This window comes from Heptranchias perlo, chromosome 5, assembly GCF_035084215.1.
Source record: "Heptranchias perlo isolate sHepPer1 chromosome 5, sHepPer1.hap1, whole genome shotgun sequence".
In the NCBI taxonomy this organism is placed as follows: Eukaryota; Metazoa; Chordata; class Chondrichthyes; order Hexanchiformes; family Hexanchidae; genus Heptranchias; species Heptranchias perlo.
In genome coordinates, this window is record NC_090329.1 from 118,132,966 (window position 1) to 118,155,111 (window position 22,146).

Genomic DNA, 22,146 nt, shown 5'->3' on the forward strand with positions numbered 1-22,146 from the left:
GGAGGGAAGGTCATTGATGAAGCAGCTGAAGATGGTTGGGCCTAGGACACTGCCCTGAGGAATTCCTGCAGCAAGGCCCTGGGGCTGAGATGATTGGCCTCAATTTTACTCGGGCTCCTTGGTGCCACACTCGGTCAAATGCTGCCTTGATGTCAAGGGCAGTCACTCTCATCTCACCTCTGGAATTCAGCTCTTTTGTCCATGTTTGGACCAAGGCTGTAATGAGGTCTGGAGCCGAGTGGTCCTGGCGGAACCCAAACTGAGCATCGGTGAGCAGATTATTGGTGAGTAAGTGCCACTTGATAGCACTGTCGACGACAACTTCCATCACTTTGCTGATGATTGAGAGTAGACTGATGGGGCGGTAATTGGCCGGATTGGATTTGCCCTGCTTTTTGTGGACAGGACATACCTGAGCAATTTTCCACGTTGTCGGGTAAATGCCAGTGTTGTAGCTGCACTGGAACAGCTTGGCTAGAGGCGCAGCTAGTTCTGGAGCACAAGTCTTCAATACTACAGCCGGGATGTTGTCGGGGCCCATAGACTGGTGTGAGCATGGCAGGTACAGGAAGAGGGTGCAAACTAAGGCCAAGGCTGAGCTTGAGCCACTTGTGGGCATGGCAAGGGGAGAAAATAAGGGAAAATGGCCCCAGCAAGAGGGTGCAGGCCACGGGTGAAACACACGCGAAGCCCTCGGCTGGTGGGAGACATGGCAGTCGAAATCTCCACGTTTACACAACTTGGAAAGTCAAGCAATTACGCACACAAACTTATATAGGAAATATACTGTCTCATAAACTCACACAATGTTGTGACGATCCCCCAACCCAATAGCATCACTTTCTCTTTTTAGTAGGACAACTAGGACCCCAACAGACTGTCAAATTCCCTTCCCCAATGTTACTAACGTCAGAAGAACCAAAATGATTTCTTTTGTTTTTGCAATGAACAGCGCAACTATTTACTGTGCTCACACTAATGTAGAATTCATTTGATGCTGCAATATTTTTTTTCTCCAAATGTTTAATGAAACTATTGAGTTTGCTAACCTCAGGGCCGCCATGTTTGAAATGGAAGGAGAATGAGAGCGGGAGTGTGCACCAGGAGAGACCGTGGATCTGTTCTGGCTCGGAAAGGAGGAGAAGTTTTGGAACGGAGACGCTGTAGGTGACTCTCCCTTTGAGACGCTCCTGAGGTGGGCAGTCAGAGAGCTGCTGGTGGCAATCTGCTGAGGAGTGCCTGACGAGCCTGGATACCTTAGAACTGTGTTTTGCTCCTGTCGGGAGAAATAGAAGAATTAATGCCAGGCATTAAGAAGTAGGGCAAATATATATTAGGACAAGGCAAAGGCCAGCTTGTTGGATAATGTTACATTATTTACATACGAACATACGAATTAAGAGCAGGAGTAGGCCATTCGGCCCCTCGAGCCTGCTCTGCCATTTGATAAGATCATGGCTGATCTGATTGTGACCTCAACCCTACTTTCCCGTCTACCTACTATAACCTTTCACTCCCTTGTTAATCAGGAATCTATCTAACTCAACCTTAAAAATATTTAATGACCCTGCCTCCACTGCTCTCTCAGGAAGGAAGTTCCACAGACTCACGACCCTCTGAGATAAAAAATTTCTCCTCATCTCAGTCTTAAATGGGAGACCCCTTATTTTTAAACTGTGGCCCCTCGTTCTAATCTCTCCCAAAGGGGAAACATCCTCTCAGCATCTCCCTCTTCTCATCCCCTCAGGGTCTTATATGTTTCATGGAAACATAGAAAATAGGAGCAAGAGTAGGCCATTCGGCCCTTCGGGCCTGCTCTGCCGTTCAAAATGATCACGGCTAATCGTCTAACTCAGTACCCTGTTCCCACTTTTTCCCCATATCCCTTGATCCCTTTAGCATTAAGAAATATATCTATCTCCTTCAATAAGATCACCTCTCATTCTTCTAAACTCTAGTGTATACAGGCCCAACGTGTCCAACCTTTCCTCATAAGATAATCCCCTCATCCCAGGAATCAGTCAAGTGAACCTTCTCTGAACCACCTCCAACGCAATTATGTCCTTTCTTCAATAAGGAGACCAAAACTGCACACAGTATTCTAGATGTGGTCTCATCAATGCCCTGTATAACTGTAGCAAAACATCTCTACTTTTATATTCCATTCCCCTTGCAATAAATGACAACATTCCTTTTGCCTTCCTAATCACTTGCTGTACCTGCATACTAACTTTTTGTGATTCATGTACTAGGGCACCCAGATCCCTCTGTACCTCAGAGCTCTGCAATCTCTCGCCATTTAAATATACTGCTTTTATACTCCTCCTGCCAAAGTGGTCAAGTTCACATTTTCCCACATTATACTCCATCTGCCACTCAGTTATCCTATCTATATCCCTTTGCAGACTCCTTATGTCCTCTTCACAACTTACTTTCCAACCTATCTTTGTGTCATCAGCAAATTTAGCAACCATACATTCGGTCCCTTCATCCAAGTCATTGATATAGATTGTAAATAGTTGAGGCCCAAGCACTGATCCCTGTGGCACTCCACTCGGTGCATCTTGCCAACCTGAAAATGACCCATTTATGCCGACTCTCTGTTTCCTGTTAGCTTGGATAAAGGATTGATTAGCTAATATGTTACCCCCTACACCATGAGCTTTTTTTTGTGTAGTAGCCTTTGATGTGGCATTAATCACAGGTTTCCATTACTAACCAGGAGCAAGCAAGCTGGGCAGTGACAGTGGAACATGCTCCACTGTGTTATTGCCCTGCAGAGTGGGACTCATCTGGGAAAGTTGGTGCCCATTCCAATCTGCAGTAACCGCATCTTAGACCAACATGCGGAGGGCTCCTCCTGAGAGCAGCAGCTTGAAGGATAATTACCTCAATCTAGCTGCTTAAGATGCTCTCGGGAATTCCCTCCGTAAACCCCTGTCTCTCCCTTTTTTTTGCCTCTCCCAGGAGATTACATGGTTACAGGGAGGGGAGGGTGGGGCAGTGGGGGAGGGAAACAAGAAGTGTTTTGTCATGATGCTCCGGCCATCAAGAGCATGGGGCAGGCTTCATGGACCAGCGAATCTTTTCCTGCCCGTCCATTTCATATGTTTGTTCGTCTCTTCACCTCCCTCTCCTCTGTAAGAGCCTCCTTAAAAGCTACTGCTTTGACCAAGCCTTTAGTCGCCCTCTTAATACCTCCTTCTTAGGTTCAGCATCTCAAGCCTCCACGAAGCCCCTTGGGATACGTTTTCTATGCTAAGTAAAAGCAAGTTGTTAATTTTTTTCTCTGATTTTATAATCGAACATTAGTAACCTCACAAGCTCTGTGCATCCCCACTACCGTGAACCCCTAGAAAACTACTACAGAATCCCTGTAGCTGCTGTTCTCAAACCAGAAGTTAACAAAATAGGAGGAGTAAGAATAAATGTTTAAAAAAACTCTGCAAAGTAGGTACCTCTGTTTTAATTTTGCGTAATGCCCAAACTGTGTGCAGACACTGGACTGTGTCATAAGTCATGACGATTGATGGCTCCGTGCTAGAGAAAACGATTTTCAGGGTATAGTCAGCAACATACTGTACTCTTGTTATATTGGTCATGCCTAATGAATGGAAGAATAAATTAATTAATTCTGTCACAAGTAATTAATTGTACAAAGTGCTTTGTGATTTCAGCAATGTAATGGGACACCAAATAAATGCAATTATCATCAATAATATTCCTGATATCTAACTCGAGGGCAGATTCATCACATGGCCCCAAGAATATATATTTTAAATGTACTAGCATAATTATTAATAATTCAAAGTTATTTTGTTTTTGTAAATACTAGTTAATCTCCCATGGCATTGCTCATGAAAAAAAATTAAACTTAAAACTAATCTTAAAATTAATCTATTGCAATTTCCTAATGATTTGTGTTTGATTGCTCGCCACAATTTATATTTAAAATTTCTTCCTTCTCCAATATGTGACTTGCAATCTTTGTTAACTTTGTACTCAGTATAACATTCCTTCTTTTGTAATTTCTTCCACTGGTCTAAAATAGGTTTGTTTCCGCGAAGTTACAATTTATCTTTAAATCGAACCTGTGCGTATATTTATATATTATGCATTTACCCCTTAATAATATTAACTGATTAAAAGTAAAGCTCAAGTTTAATCACAATGCGTCCAGTCGATTTAAAAAAAGGAGGAAAGGGAATGAATGGAAAAGTCTGGAAGGAAGGAAGGAAGGAAGCGGTGAAGTCCAGGATTGCATCGGAGAGCAATGCATGGCTGGCCTGTTCCCACTGACCACTCCTTCCAACATCAAAGTAGATTGTTGCCGAGCTGGCAATCGAGTAAATGCTTTCACTGTTTGGTTAAAATGGAGCTCACACCTTGAGAGCAAGCGTATGTCCATGAACCTCACAGTCATCCAACCCGCAGGACATATTCTGCAATAAGGAAATTGGCGCACATCACAGAACCATCCCCAATAAAAGTGGAACAACTTCAACAAGCTCTCTGATGGATTCTATATTGTTGGTACGCAACACTGCAGATAATTTACAGATTAAGTTGAAAAGTTCAAACTAGGTAACACATTTTACTTCCCTCCGCGCAACACACACACACACATCGGGTTGCCAACCCTCCAGGATTGTCCTGGGGGCTCCAGGAATTAAAGGTTAATTTCATGGGCACTGCTGCGAGCAGCCCAGGAGAAACATCATAGGGGTATTAAAAGAAATGTGTTATTTCATTTTCTTTGAACGCTTTCATTTATGATTTATAAAAAATATTGGACATTTGGTGGCGGGGGGGGGGGGGGGGGCGGAGCGGTTAGAGGTGGGGGTCATGTGATGAAACCTCCAGGAATACGTCCAACCAGAGTTGGCAACCCAACCTTCCAGTCCAGTCCAGTCCAGTCAGTAGCAGATTTGTTTCAGATTTACCGCTCCCTCCACAAAAGTGGCTCCTTCCTCAGCCCCAAACTGAGATTGGGAACTCCCTGCGTGGGGAATCGCTGGGGTGAATTCAGATACTGTATTTGCGCTACTGGAACTACTCTGAAGGGCACTGTATACTTGTTTGATCATTACCCTTGAAAAACACCAATTACTCAAGGCATTTCCCATCACAAATCCGAAGAAGGAACACCTCTCGGAACTAAAGATAGGTAATAAACAGAGTCAGCTGCACAAAATAACTTGCTGCTCAATGTCATCCTCACCTCCTGACTTACACACAAGGGGTGCGATTTCATCCAGCGGGTGCAGCATGCTGAACATCGTGGGCAGTGGCTCCCTGCAACCAGTTACACAGCAACAGTTAACAAAATTGAACACAGCACCATTCAACGAGATTTCCCCCTGCGCAAACAGAGCGTGCGAGAGATTTTAGAACAAGTCGGATCCGACAAAGACACAAAACCTGTCCTGCCTGGAATATTCCATCCCCGCCGCGTCCTGCAAACCGTCACTGAGCCATTAATGCTGCAAAAAATATCGAGCTAAGCTCCTCCGTGGCTTAGTGTGTGCTTGGCGTGACACAAACGAAGGACGTCACCGGTTAGGGCTGAGTTAACTCATGTCAGCACAGTGCAGCAATAGGAGCATCCCAGAAGGGTAGAGAAGAGGGGGCACCAGGAAATTAACCAAGGTCCCCATTCGCTACCCAGTGAGTGACACCCCCCCCCCCCACAATGGAAAGTGTGCGCGTGCGCAAACACATGCCAGGCAAAGACGGGACAGGTCACGCCTGTGGTGCCTCCCTCCATGGTCAGACAGCTCGTTGACACTCACCATCTGTTCACACTCGTAGAATGATCGGTTGGGGTGTGGTACCCAAGGTTCTTTGGAGCCTCTGGAACTGTACCCCAAGCACGAGTCACCAAAAGGGAGGGGGGCAGAAAATTGGGAGCGGGGAACAAATCAGTTTTTCCACACGTAGCATATGGATAGATTATTCTTTTTATATGACCTATTGTTGATGCATTTAGTTTTTTTATGGTGCGTAAGCGAGACCATTTTTACAAAATTATGTGTAAATATTAAAATATTTTTGTAGCTTTAGAAAATTCAATGTTGCAATGGCTTCATAATGTCAGCTGGTGGTGAATTTGATCTCGTCATTTCGCCTATTCAGAAGATAAAATAAGTTGGGGAGGAGGAAATGAGAGACATTTGAATCCGAAACCAGACTTGAATTGTGAGCTTGGCTCTCTTACACTGATCAGCTTTGCCAGTTTTAGCCAGGCTGATAAACAGAGTATCTCATGGCAAAACTGGTTGGGAGACTTGTCCCACCTCCACATAACGCGCCCTCCTCCCCTCCATTTCAATCGAAATGGCACAGCACTGATGTTATCATGGAGAGGTCCAAGTTAAGTCTGCATCTTCCAACTAACTAAAAGCTATGGTAAGATGGTAGGGTTGGTTTTCTGCTAGAATGAGGTCAAATGGGCTGAAAGGTCCTCCTTAATCCAAACCTATCTTGTGAAAACAGTGCAAAGTCAAAAAATAGGAGTGATAAACTTACAAGAGCACATTTAACAGGAACAACCTTAGGCATGTGTTTTGTTTTTTTTAAGTTGCCTACCTCAGAGGACTTAAAGGTATTTCTTGTACAGGATTACTACGTTCGAACATTAACCCATACTTGGTTGCCCACACATCTGCAACCTAAGAGGAGATAGCAAAATATTACTTAAAATAACTCATTTACAAAGAAAAGCAGCATATTTTAAACCAAGAATTGAAGGGGAAAACACAGAGTTTCAGAAATAGGTTTGACCTAGTTTGTTTCAATAATATTAAACTATGAACCAACCATTTACAAAACCAGAGTAGGAATTTTTTTTCTTGGTGACGTGGTCAGAACTTGCCAAATAACATCACCATTTCCTTTCAGCTGTTGTCTTAACAATTTAAGAGAGACGAAAGTTTTATTCATGTAGCTCCTTATCACAACTCTCAGAATGTCACATAAAACAAATTACTTTTTGAAGTACAGTCACAGTTGATGTCTAGTCATTTTGCTTACAGAAAGATCTTACAAACAGCAGTGGGATGAATGACCAGTTGATCTATTTTTGGCGATGCTGGTTGAGGGAGGAACATTGGGCAAGAAATTTTTAAGAACAGAAACTATGACCTGGAAAGGTAACGGGGCAATGTAGTCCTTCCCGTCCACAGTGTGCACATTCACACAGGACCTCTGCACTATGCACACGCACTTCTCTCTCTTCTCTTGAGCTGAAAGAGGAAGAGTTTTATCACAGTTCATGAGTCAAGACAGCAAACAGGCCAACAGCGACGTGAATCAAGAATGAAATTCACAAGAGTAACCTTAAAAAAAAATCTTTCCTTTACCACAACAGTATTATTAAGAAGCACATTTAAGGCAAACATTTTTTGTTTTCTCAGCCAGGTGTCTGACAGAAGCCCAGCACGATGTTGCAGAGACTCCCAAGCTACTGGAAAATCTACATAAGTAGGGTTTCTATTTGCCCAACCAGGAACGCGCACACTCTCCCTGGAGACACACACCCCGCTTACCCAATTTAGTGGTTCTGACGAAAGATCACCAATCTTAAACGTTAACTCTATTTCTCTCTCCACAGATGCTGCCTGACCTGCTGAGTGTTTCCAGCATTTTCTGTTTTTATTTCAGATTTCCGGCATCCACAGTATTTTGCTTTGGTTTGAATTTCGGTGCAGGTTTGTCAAGAGCCAAGGCTTTGGGATATCCAAGCATGCATGAGGGTACTTTTTTAAAAAATCGTTCATGGGATGTGGGCGTCGCTGGCAAGGCCAGCATTCATTGCCCATCCCTAATTGCCCTTGAGAAGGTGGTGATGAGCCGCCTTCTTGAACCGCTGCAGTCCGTGTGGTGAAGGTTCTCCCGCAGTGCTGTTAGGAAGGGAGTTCCAGGATTTTGACCCAGCAACGATGAAGGAACGGCGATATATTTCCAAGTCGGGATGGTGTGTGACTTGGGGGGGGGAACGTGCAGGTGGTGTTGTTCCCACGTGCCTGCTGCCCTTGTCCTTCTAGGTGGTAGAGATCGCGGGTTTGGGAGGTGCTGTCGAAGAAGCCTTGGCGAGTTGCTGCAGTGCATCCTGTGGATGGTACACACCGCAGCCACAACTGGACTTTAACCAGCCAAAACCATGTAGCTTACCATGCAGATAAGACGCTAGTCCAGCTAGGACCACCCTGCTTATTAGGCATTGGATTGCAGGTTATCTGGAGCCAAGAACCCCAGACCTTAGTAACACAGGTTTACCCCTCCTGATACCATCAGTGTTACAGAAGGATTATGAAAGTCCCAAAAAAAAACAGAAAAAGCCCAAAGGCTGCATTTTCTGTTCAAAATACTCCCCCCAATATCGACCTAGAAAAACAGAATTAGAGACGTGTTTTGCAACAGCAAAATCTCAAGGCTTCACAGACCCCGGCCATTTTCAGTCTCCTTCCGTGCAGGGACAGAGCCATGCTGGTGGCAGTCACAGGGAGCATCCCCATTCGTATTAATGGCGAGCTGATCTGCATGCGTCCTCGCCCAGGAAATCTCACTATCAGCTTAACACGTTGCTTAGACCCACCACCTTCTCAAGGGCAACTAGGGATGGGCAATAAATGGCGGCCTTGGCAGCGATGCCCACTTCACAAGAACGAACACAGAGAGAAAAAAAAATCTTCGGAGACTCAAAAATGGCCGGTCACACTGAAGTTTGAAGGTTCTAGAATATTTTGCCAATGGTACAGTATATATTTCTGGTAATTTTCTTCACAGTTACTCAGGTTGTACACTGAATAGGAACAGAATACGGGTCGCAGCATTGTTAGAACAAATTTATTGAATAAATTGGAAGATGTAAGGCAGGCAATTACTTTTATAAAAGCTATTAGATATAATCGTTCTCTAATTAATTTTTTCCCAGTAAGCAGGCAGCGCATTCAGCAAGGGAGGGGAATGGAGAAAATCAGCAAGAAAAATATATTTTTTTTAAACTGAGAATTGTAATTTAACGTTGAGTGCAAATTTACCTTCTGTACCTTCGGTCTTGTCCTGTGGTATGCTGAAATCACACCATAGCGCCTAAAATCGAGACAAAAGGATGTTTTTCGTTAACTGTTCACTTTTTGGTTTTGGTTTTCCCCCCTGATTAGTCTACCTTGAAAACCACATAATTTAATGCAAATACACTGGCCAAGTTCAAAACATTGGCAGTCTTCCACAGCACTGCTCATGGGGAGTTAGATGACGCAATTGGGGTGATATCAACCAAGTGTGACGGAGAAAGTGTTAGGGAATTAAGTGTGTCGCGTGCAGGAGGTGTACTCGATACACAACACTTTCAATATGCCACTAATCCACCTTCTGTGGCATTGCACACTGGCAGGGGGTGGGGTGCGCGCAGGGGTCAAAAGCAAGTATAATCTTCAGGTGAAGTGAGATTAGAGGCTGGCGGACAATTGGTCCAGAACGCAGAGCTATCCGGCGTACCGGTGCTCCGTATTGAATCCAGACAAGCGCTGGGTGGGCTGCGTCTAGAAGCGCTCACTTATCGTCATATTCTGGTCATGCTCCCTCATCTGGCATTCCAGACAAGAGTCCAGAAGATCACCAGGAACATGACCGGCATCAGGAGGTCAGAGGAGCTCGCTCGGTGCTTGCTGGGTCTGCCCACTGGACAGAAAGGATCCCGGCCCCGGAACCAGCAGATTAGCACGGCTCTCGCTACTAGCATGGAGACCGTGGAGTGTAGGCGCGACCATGACAGGCACATGATTGCAGCACTAGGGACATCTGCCAATTGGAAAGAGTCATGTTTGGTTTCCCCTTGGAATTGACGATATGCCTGGCAAGTCTGGAAACCCACTTAACACACACTACCACCTCAGTGCAGCAACCCAGCCGTGAGAGGCACCAACCCGAACGTGATGAGCGTACAGAATACCCTTTGCACCACCCCAAACCTGAGGCCAAACAAGCTGTCTTAGCCCTTCAACCTGCACTGCTCCAAGTGAATGCAGCGATACCTTGCTCTCTCATGCCACACAGTCAACATATGCAAGTTCATAAACTATGTATCTCAAAGTATACAATGAGCTCATAAAATATCTAAATCAAAAGCAAAATACTGCGGATGCTGGAAATCTGAAATAAAAACAGAAAACGCTGGCAAAGCTCAGCAAGTGAGGCAGCATCTGAGGAGAAAGAAACAGAGCTAACGTTTCAGGTCAAAGACCTTTCGTCAGAACTGGAAGATGCTAAAAGAGTTCAAGTTTTTAAGCAAGTACAGAGCCAAGGAAAGGGGGGGGGGCGGAGGGAGGGGAGGAAAGAACGGGAGGGGAGGTCTGTGTTAGGGTAGAGGGCACGAGAGATTGAATGACAAGAGGGATGATGGTGCAAGGCAAGGAGGGTGGTAATGGGGCAAGTAAAAAAAAAACAAAAGATTGGTCAGGAGTAGCTGTGAATGGCAACAGCAGAACCATTACCAGCACCTGCTGTCCGAAAAAAATGGGAGCAGTGGTTGTGATCTGAAGTTATTGAAATCGATGTTGAGTCTGGAAGGTTGTAAAGTGCCTAAATGAAAGATGAGGGTTCTGTTCCTCGAGCTTACATTGAGCTTCATTGGAACAGTGAAACATTGGAACTCTCAATGAAGCTCAACGTAAGCTCGAGGAACAGCACCTCAGCTCTCGTTATTTTTTCAGCAAAATCTGGCCCAATAATTCCATTACACAAGGGGGGCAGGAAGGAGTGAAAACACTTAGTTTTCAAGGCAGTGATCCTGAATATCAAATCCAGACACCTCAATGGAAGGATGTGAGAAAGTCTGAAGATTTAGGATTTGGACTTCTTTTAAAACGTGTTTTCAGGCTGAGGGTGGCACTGGCAAGGCAGCATTTATTCTCTATCTCCAGCTGCAGACCTTTTTCTTGAACCGCTTCTGAGTCCTTCTGATGGTGTTCCCATGATGGTTAGGTTGGAAATTCCAGGATGAATTCCAGCGACAATGAAAGAATGACTGTACAAGTCAGGAGGTTGTGCGAGTTGGAGCAGAACTTGGAGATGCTGGTGTTTTCATGATATTGCTGCTCTTGTCGTCCTGACAGCAGAGGGAGCTGCTGTCTGAGTTGTATCCTTCAGATAGTACATATTGCAGCTACAATATACCGTTGGAGGAGCGGGTGAGTGTCGAGTGCAGAACACATCTTCATGCCAAGATTGTAAAGGAATAGAAATGAGTGACTGGGAACTGCCAGAGGTCAATGGAGTAGCAGAAAGGTTACTAGACTGCTAAAGGTGATGTACGAAGCAACACAGGCATGCGTGGTACTGAAGGAAAAATATCAGTGTGGTTGAAGTGAGCAAAGGAGTCAGTCAAAGCTGCATCTTTTCACCACCTTGTGCAATACAGCAATAGATCCTATCATGAGTGAGGCAATGGGATGTAGAGACAGAGGAGGGGGAGCGTGATGGTTGAGGGTAGACCAGGACCTGGTAAAGGACCCAGGATATGCAGATGACGCTTCTATTTTCTCCTGATTATTGACTTCCACCAACGTAATGACGAGGCAACCAGCCGATCAATACAAAACCGAGGGCTCAATATAAACTCCCCAAACATGCAAGTTATGTCCATAGTACAAAGAAGAACTTTCAAAAGGGAACTGGATACATACTTAAAAAGGAAAAATTTGCAGGACGATGGGGAAGTAGCAGAGGAGTGGGACTTACCAGATAGCTCTTTCAAAGAGCCGGCACAGGCACGATGGGCCGAATAACCTTCTTCTGTGCAGTAAGATTCTATGAAGAACACAGAGAATGAAGGTAGAGCGTAGCTCCGTTCTGATGAAAGGTCTTCGGCCTGAAACGTTAACTTTGTTTCTTTCTCCACAGATGCTGCCTGACCTGCTGAGTGTTCCCAGCATTTTCTGTTTCTATTTCAGATTTCCAACATCCGCAGTATTTTGCTTTTGAATTATTGTAGATTGTGGGCACTGATGGTGAGAAGGTAGAAAGTAGAAGCATTGGGCAAGTTTGTTTTTTTCCCTACGGGAAGTTGGATACACGGCAAAGAAAGATCAAAAAGGTGAAATGCATTTTCTATCTATGGAATCATAGAAGTTTACAACACGGAAACAGGCCCTTCGGCCCAACATGTCCATGTCGCCCAGTTTATACCACTAAGCTAGTCCCAATTGCCTGCACTTGGCCCATATCCCTCTATACCCATCTTACCCATGTAACTGTCCAAATGCTTTTCAAAAGACAAAATTGTACCCGCCTCTACTACTGCCTCTGGCAGCTCGTTCCAGACACTCACCACCCTTTGAGTGAAAAAATTGCCCCTCTGGACCCTTTTGTATCTCTCCCCTCTCACCTTAAATCTATGCCCCCTCGTTATAGACTCCACTACCTTTGGGAAAAGATTTTGACTATCTACCTTATCTATGCCCCTCATTATTTTATAGACTTCTATAAGATCACCCCTAAACCTCCTACTCTCCAGGGAAAAAGTCCCAGTCCATCCAACCTCTCCCTATAAGTCAAACCATCAAGTCCCGGTAGCAGTATAGAAGTGTTTGTGATGGGGAACCATTCTAGGATAGAGGATGTACAAAGCAGACTAAATGAAACTAGTATCCAATCAACACTTCTATATAATGCTGAGAGTTCATTCCTGATAAAGGCACAGAAGCAGAGATTGAATTATTTTGGAAAGGATTGTACAGAATATCAGCTGAAATGACAGGATGGCCATCACTGAAGTGGTGAGGAGTGGCTTCTATGTGCAACAGAAAATGTTATGCCATGAAGATTGATATCCTTGTAATGGGTCTCAGTAGGGAGAAAGAAACACATGAAAAGTCAAACCCAAGATGATGGAACTTTGTACGGGAAGATCTGAACAAGAGCGTCAGTGGGCAAAACAGCAGCACAAGCTCGGAGAGACAGAGCCCGATGATGAGATCTTTGGTCAGCTGATTACAATTACGCAATGTGGGTTAAGGATTCTGAAGAGGGAACACATGGAGAGGCGAAGACCAGGTTAAAGTGTGGTGCTCGAGATTGTTCTGAAACCACCTTTTTGCCCTGTTCACAGCACCCCTATTTACTTAGAATGTACAGCACAGAAACAGGTCATTCGGCCCAACGGGTCCACGCCAGTGTTTATGCTCCACACGAACCTCCTCCCATCCTTCGTCATCTAACCCGATCAGCATATCCTTCTATTCCTTTCTCCCTCATGTGTTTATCTAGCTTCACCTTAATTACATCTATGCTATTTGCCTCAACTACTCCTTGTGGTAATGGGTTCCACGTTCTAATTAAAATCAACTCTGATTCGAACAGAGTATTTGGATAGCTGAATAATGGGGTCATGCAGGTACAGCAAAACCACATACCCAGAGTACTTCAATAAATGGTGCACGTTTCACACAGGTAGACTTGAAATCTAACCCCTTCCAACCCAGCAGCACCCACCGTTTAAAACAAAAACATTTCAGGAAAATGAGCAGAAATAGAATGTTTTTCACGCAATCCTAGTTATGCAAAGAAATGTCATTGGAACACTTCTTCCAAACATTTCAAAACTGCAAATGGACACTATCTTGCTTGTAAATGACAGCATGCAAAGGTATGGCCAATTCCAATCTGACCAGGGAACAAACATAAATTAAAAAGCAAGGTTATATTCTGTGGGTTTATGAAAAGTAAATGTGGTAAATCATCATCTTGCCTGCAGGACAGGGCTGTCCACTGTGAATGCCTTATAAACTGAAGAGGCGTGGCTTTTACTTCCTCTGCTCCAGATGACCATGTTACCAGCCACGTACAGCTCTTCATCATAGTCCAGCTCTTCGCCAACATCACAACAGCCTTTCCTTAGATGCCAGCTCTCCTGCAACAAGACAAGTCACATCAGCCTCACACTCGTGCCAAGAGGCAATTTGCCCATTGAGCACCATGGTATCGCATTATCATTTCGATTTAGAAATGCTCTAAATTAGGTAAAGTTATCTGGTTCTGAAAATTTCTCCAATTCGACTTCAAAAGGTTTTATTTAAATGTTAAATGAGAGTATTAGTACCTTCCAAAGGAACATGGGCACTTTTAAAAAATATATATTTTTATGTGTTTGCAAGAGCTTTTCATATTGGATTAAAGACTTTCTACCAGCTTTTCTGATGGTTCCGTGAGTTTATCCAGTAGTAGCTGGGCTATAAAAATAAGGAACATCCACATACATTTAAAAAAACAGGACAACACAAGCCCATTTATAGCTCTGTATGTTCTATAATTTCACAAACTTATCAAATACCAAAACATGCTAAGCACCAACATTATAGTTCTTGATTTGTTTATTTTCAACTACTTTTCAGCTTCAAGAGGAACCAGCTAAGTGAAAACGCCAGAGTGAAATTGGTCCATGTTCCTCCTTTTTGCTTTCAATACTAATCCTAAATCTATGCCCCTAGTTACTGATTCGCTAACCAGTAGAAATAATTTTTCACTATTTACCCTCTCATGTCTTTTCCAAATTTTGAACCTTTCTTTTAGATCCTCCCCTCAGCCTTTCCTGCTCCAGTGAATACATCCCCAGTTTTTCCAAGTCTCTCCCGGTAACATGCGAGTGAATCTACATGCACCGTTGCACTGTCAGCTGTGACTCAGTGGTGGCACTCTCGCCTCTGAGTCAGAAGGTTGTGGGTTCAGGTCCCATTCCAAAATCTAGTCTGACACTCTAGGGAGTGCTGCACTGTCGGAGGGCTGTCTTTCCAATAAGACATTAAACCGAGGCCCCATCTGCCCTCTTGGGTGGACGTAAAAGATCCCATGGCACTATTTTGAAGAAGAGCAGGGGAGTTCTCCACTGTGTCCTGGCCAATATTTATCCCTCAACGAACATCACTAAAATAGATTATCTGATCGTTATTGCATTGCTGTGTGCAAATTGACTGCTGCAATTCCTACATTACAACAGTGACTACCTTGACTGTAAAGTGCTTTGGGACGTCCTGAGGTCGTGAAGGACGTTATATAAATACAAGTTCTTTCTTTTCCTTTTCTTTCTTTCCAATATCCTTTCTATAATGGGACTTCCCAAAACCTGCACACATTACGCCAACTGTGACTTAACCAATGTCTTGTGCAGATTCAACATCACATCCTTGTATTCTGCAAAATGGTAGATCACCAGGGACGATGTTCTGCTCTAGTTCAGGATCTACTTATTATTTCTATTAAGGCTTGTAATACTGTACCTTTTGTTTCTCATGGATTGTAACTTCCCTCAATGACCCCACCAATCCCGCATCGCCATCAGAGGACCACAGTTCTGAAGCAGGTTGCAGCTGCCGAAGTTGAAGATTCGTGGCATTAGGGTGGCGCCTGCAGTGGTCACGGCCAAAAGGAACAAACTCCTGCATTTCCCCTGCTGCGATCATCGTTACCCTCTCTTCATAGACGTTCGACATGGGTTCCAGATATCAGCATTATTTCTGCATGACGAAAGGCAGTTATTTACAAAGACGTAAATTTCAAAGCATGCTCTCTGCAGGCGTCAAACCGTCTCAGTTGATCACATTCCTGCCTCTGGGTCAAAAGGCTGTGGGTTCAAGACCCACACCAGGAATTGATCGAACAATCTGCGATGATGCTTCAGTGCAACATTGAGGGAGTGCTGCATTGTCAGAGATGCCATCCTGCGGATAAGACATTAAATCAGGGTCCCATCTGCATGTTCAGGTGGACATTAAAGATATCATGGGAATATTCAAAGAACAGCAGGGTCCTCGCCAAAAATGCTCCTTCAAATACCAAATATCAAGTGGTCACTTGTCTCATTGCTGCTTGAGAGATGTTGCTGGCAGCAGAATGGCTTCTGCATTTACTCCAGCATTAAAACTGGAGATGGAGGGACCAAGGCGGCAGGAGGGAGGGCTGAGGGGGGGGGGGGAGGGTGAGGGGGGGGAGGGTGAGGGGGGGGAGGGTGAGGGGGGGGGAGGGTGAGGGGGGGGGAGGGGGAGGGGGGGGAGGGGGGGTGAGGGGGAGGGGGAGGGGGGGTGAGGGGGAGGGGGAGGGGGGGTGAGGGGGAGGGGGAGGGGGGGTGAGGGGGAGGGGGAGGGGGGGTGGGGGAGGGGGAGGGGGGGTGAGGGGGAGGGGGAGGGGGGGTGAGGGAGGGTGGGGGTGGGTGGGGGAGGGGGAGGGTGGGGGTGGGGGAGGGTGATGGGGGAGGGGGGAGGGTGATGGGGGGAGGGGGGAGGGTGATGGAGGGAGGGGGGAGGGGGGAGTTGGGGAGGGAGGGGGGAGTTGGGGAGGGAGGGGGGAGTTGGGGAGGGAGGGGGGAGGGGAGGGGAGGGGAGGGGGGAGGGGAGGGGGGAGGGGAGGGGGGAGTTGGGGGGGGAGGGGGGGTTGGGGGAGGGAGGGTGATGGAGGGGGGAGGGAGGGTGATGGAGGGGGGAGGAGGGAGGGTGATGGAGGGGGGAGGGGGGAGGATGGAGGGGGGAGGGGGGAGGATGGAGGGGGAGGGGGGAGGATGGAGGGGGGAGGATGGAGGGGGGAGGGGGGAGGGGGGAGGATGGAGGGGGGAGGGGGGAGGATGGAGGGGGGAGGGGGGTGGTGGGTGGGGGAGGGGGGTGGTGGGTGGGGGGGAGGGGGGTGGTGGGTGGGGGGGGAGGGGGGTGGTGGGTGGGGGGGGAGGGGGGTGGTGGGTGGGGGGGAGGGGGGTGGTGGGAGGGGGTTGGGGAGGGGGGTGGTGGGAGGGGGTTGGGGAGGGGGAGGGTGATGGAGGATGGAGGGGGGAGGATGGAGGGGGGGGGAGGATGGAGGGGGGAGGGGGAGGTGGGTGGGGGGGGGGGTGATGGAAACTCATTGGGCTCCAACAATTATCAAAAGGCGATCAAACTAACCTGTTAAAATAACAAGTGGAACTTGTAATAACTGTTTCTCTGCGACCTTCCGCTGCTGAAATCCTAAATCCGGGGAGTTTATTTTCTGCTCCGAATCCGCGCCAAAAACAAAATTTCAGTTTTGATCCGAATTCCACTTTCAGATGGGCGCCGCCATCTTAGACTCCCATCAGTCACCGCGCTCAGTCAGCGCCTGCGCAGTCAGGGTTTTACCTCCCGGGCTCGCTCCAATGAGACAGAGACCCCTGCTGGCAATGGGGAGAATGCAGAGAGGCAGCATTTCTCTCCCTCAATACTTTCAGATAGTTGTAATTCAGATACCCAGTAGTCGGATGTACCTTCCTCTCTCCTCTTCAACTGAATGGGATGTAGAGGTGGGTGGTTCAAGATTTGGAAAAATAATATGCTACTAAGTTAATAGAGAATTAGTAATAATTCTGAAACCAACCTTTAGGAAAGCTCCCACCTACTGCAGTGTTGCAGAGGGAACGAAGATGTAAACAAAACCAGCTGCTGTATTTCATGACCTCAAGACGTCCCGAAGCGTTTTACGGCCAATTAAGTATTTTTGAAGCGTTGTAATGTAGGGAAACACAGTGGCCAAATTAGCGCACAGCAAGGTCCCACAAACAGCAATGAAATAAATGACCAGATAATCTGTTATTTTTTTTTGGTGTTGTTGGTTGAGAGATAAATGTTAGCCAGTACCCTGCCCTTCTTCGAATAGTGCCATGGGATTTTTTATGTCCAGCTGAGAGGGCAGACGGGGCCTTGGTTTAACATCTCATCCGAAAGACTAGTCAGACTCGTCAGATTATGTGCTCAAGTCTCTGGACGGGGCTTGACTCACAACCATCCGACAGGCGAGAGTGCTATGAGGTCACGAAAGGTGCTTTATGGATGCAAGTTCTTTATTTTTCTTTTCTTTGAGTATTTGCTAGTTATTGGTTTTTTTTGTGGTGATGGAATGCTGCATTTTAGAAGTAAAAGATAAGATAAGCATCTGTCTGGTACTGGCAAGTAATTTTAATAATTGAAAAATGACAATTTTTGATAATTATTTTTAAAAAATCTACTGTGTATGCAGATCAGAAGGTTCGGAGACACTGGGTTGCCCCAGTGTCACCAACCCAAATTGAAGAAAACTAACACATGTGCCCCCTTATTTTGAGGCGGCACAAACAATATACACCCAAACTATACAAAGAGAAAGGAAACGTGTCAAATTAAATAAAAATGTTTGGAATGGATTCTTTTAGTGCATGTGTGCATGTATTTTTTAAATGCTCTACGCCTATTTGGTTTTAGACCGGCTGCCTTTTTGACCACAAGCAATGGCTCAGTAATTGCCTTACAGTGAATTGCATACTTTGGGCTTTGTTTGTTTAATGGTCTCAACGACTTATTCCCTGGTGTTCTTACATAGTGATGGAATACTCTCCACTTGCCTGGATGAGTGCAGCTCCAACAACACTCAAGAAGCTCGACACCATCAGGACAAAGCAACCCGCTTGATTGGCACCCCATCCACCACCCTAAACATTCACTCCCTTCACCACCGGCGCACAGTGGCTGCAGTGTGTACCATCCACAGGATGCACTGCAGCAACTTGCCAAGGCTTCTTTGACAGCACCTCCCAAACCCGCGACCTCTACCACCTGGAAGGACAAGAGCAGCAGGTACATGGGAACAATACCACCTGCACGTTCCCCTCCAAGTCACACACCATCCCGACTTGGAAATATATCGCCTTTCCTTCATCGTCGCTGGGTCAAAATCCTGGAACTCCCTACCTAACAGCACTGTGGGAGAACCTTCACCAGATGGACTGCAGCGGTTCAAGAAGGCAGCTCACCACCACCTTCTCGAGGGCAATTAGAGATGGGCAATAAATGCCGGCCTCACCAGCAACGCCCACATCCCATGAACGAATAAAAAAAAATAAGAACTTACTTCATACGATAATTTCCTGAGATTACTTCTCAGCCTTTTTGAAACTCACTTTGTTTCTTGCAAGCTTCTATTTCACATAGCACTGTACAATCTTACACAACTTGTATTACTTTGTTTTTCTTTCTCCCTCCATTCACTTTTTCGCAGATATTGGCCACCCTTCGGCATGCTTCACGTCTAAGCTTGTGCGTTGAGTGTCGATCAGCTAATTGTCCGCAGTGGGATCGCAGCCGTGCTGGGTTCTGCCCTTGCCCAATCTCCACGCACACCCGCATTCCAGCAGGGATGGGTGGATAGTGATCAGGAGCAGCGATCCTGATTGAATGACCTCCTTCTGTACTGTAAGATTCTATGATTACACCAGTACAAAATTTCCAAACCTAAGCACGAAAAAGAGGTATAGTGGAGCTCACAGAACCACAAGGAGAGCGCACTCTGTGGACAGATCAGACCACAGCCTTAGATATGCAAATATTTTGGCACCTGTTGAATCTGACAGAATATAGGAATGTTGCATGACCCCAATCTGTCAAATGAGACAGGCAATGCTGCAAAAGCGCAGAATTGGGTTAAGGACTCTGATTTTGTTGGCAAATGTATCCACTCTAGCAAAAGTGCCAGGGAACATAACAAGTCATTTAAAGGCTTATATTTGGATGGTGAATTGGGAGTTTCGAGCAGCAGCAGCCCTAATGCAATAAGTCAAATGACCCAGGGGTGACCCCGTGCAATGTTTGAAACTATCGGATTCAATTTCGCATTTGGTTTCTGGGGTTGCAATGTGTCAAATTAAGACTCCTTGTTAGAGCAATGAGTCTTAACAAAGCACTTTTGCAAAACTGCCAGGTCTCTGGTCACTCTAACAAGTAACGGGATGGTTCTTGCTAATCGAAGGCCCCCAAACCAGTTGCTGTTAAATTTGGGCAGCAATTACTAGAGATTTCTGACTTGCACCCGTTTAATGTACCTGCAAGCGCTGCTGGGGCATCTCAGCACGGTTCAGAGACATCTGCAACATCTTTCTCTAAAGGTTGAAGCTGCTACACGGAGCAGCACATCAGTCTGAAAGACCATAAATGTGCTAAAAATAGGAAGTGCAGTGGCATCTCTTCAGCAGACGAACAAACCCATCTCGCTAAATATGACCGTATGTGTAAACAGTTGAAGAATAACTCTTAGCCACGGAAACCTCATAGGGCCAATTTGCAACAATCATGCAAATGGGCCGGCCAAACCACTAATTAGTTTTTTTAAAAGTGCTCGTAAATTCTTAACTGAGTCCCGTCTTACTCCAAATAAAGTGACACAAGTGGAAGTGGAGTTCTCCAAAGTGTTTGGATGAATGACCATGGAATTGTGCATTAAATATTTTTTGTTCCACAATGTGTGATGGCAGACATAACTTTATGATTATTAAAAAGAAAAACAAAAGTTGCGTTTAGAAAGTACTGTTTCAAATCAAAATATTTCAAAGTGCTTCACATGATGGATTACAGACTCTGGTCTCTCAGTATTACCAAACCCTTGATCCCCTTCGCAAGTAGTCCTAAATTCCCCGACACTCTTCTCATTACTTAGACATCCCTCCTACTGCTCACACACCCTAGGACTAGCGCAACATTCCCTTACACTTGAACCCTCTTTCCGGTTTCCTCTCTCTTGTTTCCAGACCCCACAACCCTCTTCAGTACTCCTAGATCACCGGACTCTCCCCGGTGATCCCAAACCCTGTGACTCCCCCAGTAACGCCAACAACTTGCATTTATATAGTGCCTTTAATATGCAAAAGCTCAGAAGCAGCGGAAGGGTCGAGAGAGGTGGTGGAGGGGTCGAGCTGGGTGTCGCTAGCACAAATGTGGAAGCCGACCCTTTGTCTCCAAATGATGTCACCAAGGGGCAGAGTGTATTAAAATAACAACTTGCATTTATCTAGCGTTTTTAACGAAGAAAAACATGCTAAGATGCTTCACAGAAGCATAATCAGACAAATAGTTGGAGGAGTAACCAAAAGCTTTGTAAAGAGGTGGTTTTTAAGGAAGATCTTAAAGGAGGAGAGGAGGTGGAGAGATTTAGGGAAGAACAGCTGAAGGCATGACCGCAATGGTGAGGCGAAGAGAGTGGGGGATACAGAAGAGAGTTGGAGGAATGCAAAGTTCTCAAAGGGTTGTAGGGTGGAATGGGTTAAGAGACAGGGAAAGGAGAGGCTGTATGGAATTTAAATACGAGGATGAGAATTTTAAATTTGTGGTGTTGGGGGACTGACAGCCAATGTAGGTCAGCGAGCACAGGGCTGATGGGTGAGCGGGACTTGGTGCAGGATAGGATAAGGGCAGCACAGTTTTGGATGAGCTGAAGTTTATGGAGGGTGGAAATGGGAGCAATTGGAATTGTCGAGTTGGAGATGACAACAGTATAGATGAGGGTTTCAGCAGCAGACAGGCTGAGGCAGGGGCAGAGACGAGCAATGTTATGGAGGTGGAAGTAGGCAGTCTTGGTGATGGAGTGGATATGGGGTCGGAAGCTCAGCTTAAGGTCAAATAGGACACCGAAGTTGCGAATTGTCTGGTTCAACATGAGCCAGTGGCTGGGGAGGAGGTTAGAATCAGTGGTGAGCGTATGTTGTTTGTGGCAGGGGCCGAAGACAATGGCTTTGGTCTTCCCAATGGTTAATTGGAGGAAATTGTGGCTCATTCAGGACTGGATGTCAGACAAGCAGGCTGACAATAGAGTTGCAGTGGAGGGGTTAAGAGTGAGGTGGTGGAGCGTTGGAGCTAAGTGCCATCAGCATACATGTGGAACCTGACCCCATGTCTTCAGATGATGTCGCCAAGGGGCAGCATGTAGTTGAGGAAGAGGATAAGGCAAAAGATAGATTCTTGAGGGACTCCAGGGGTGACAATACGGTGGGAGAAAGAGAAGCCATTGCTGAAATAAAAACAGAAAATGCTGGAAATACTCAGCAAATCAGGCATCATCTGGGGAGGAAGAAACAGAGTTAACGTTTCAGGTCGTTGACACTTCCAGCATTTTCTGTTTTTATTTCAGATTTCCAGCATCCGCAGTATTTTGCTTTTGAAGCCATTGCTGAAGATCTTCTGGCTATGACTGGTTAGGTAGGAGCGTAACCAAACAAAGGGAGTCCGACAGAGCTGGACAATGGAGGAGACGCATTGTAGGAGGATGGTGCATTCGCTTGTGTCAAACACTGCAGAGAAGTCAAGAGGGACGAGGAGGGGTAGTGCACCATGGCCACAGTCACAGAGGATGGAA

General features: G+C 45.9%; 1 protein-coding gene across 2 annotated transcripts in view; it reads right to left on the reverse strand.

Moving 5' to 3' along the window:
• The window catches only part of anapc1 (anaphase promoting complex subunit 1), a 168,698-nt gene extending 149,795 nt beyond the window's left edge, over positions 1-18,903 (reverse strand). Inside the window, exons 1-9 of one of the 2 annotated variants that reach the window (XM_067985100.1) lie at positions 18,877-18,903; positions 15,276-15,512; positions 13,751-13,912; positions 9,042-9,093; positions 7,144-7,244; positions 6,589-6,671; positions 5,222-5,295; positions 3,459-3,604; positions 1,050-1,276 (exon numbers count right to left, since the gene is read on the reverse strand). In XM_067985100.1, the coding sequence (XP_067841201.1) occupies positions 1,050-1,276; positions 3,459-3,604; positions 5,222-5,295; positions 6,589-6,671; positions 7,144-7,244; positions 9,042-9,093; positions 13,751-13,912; positions 15,276-15,488 (1,058 nt within the window). In that variant the 5' untranslated portion in view covers positions 15,489-15,512; positions 18,877-18,903. Of the gene's footprint in view, positions 1-1,049; positions 1,277-3,458; positions 3,605-5,221; positions 5,296-6,588; positions 6,672-7,143; positions 7,245-9,041; positions 9,094-13,750; positions 13,913-15,275; positions 15,513-16,922; positions 17,086-18,876 lie in introns of those variants that run through there. The other variant, XM_067985099.1, reaches the window with a different exon arrangement.
• Between the last annotated feature and the right edge of the window lie 3,243 nt (positions 18,904-22,146).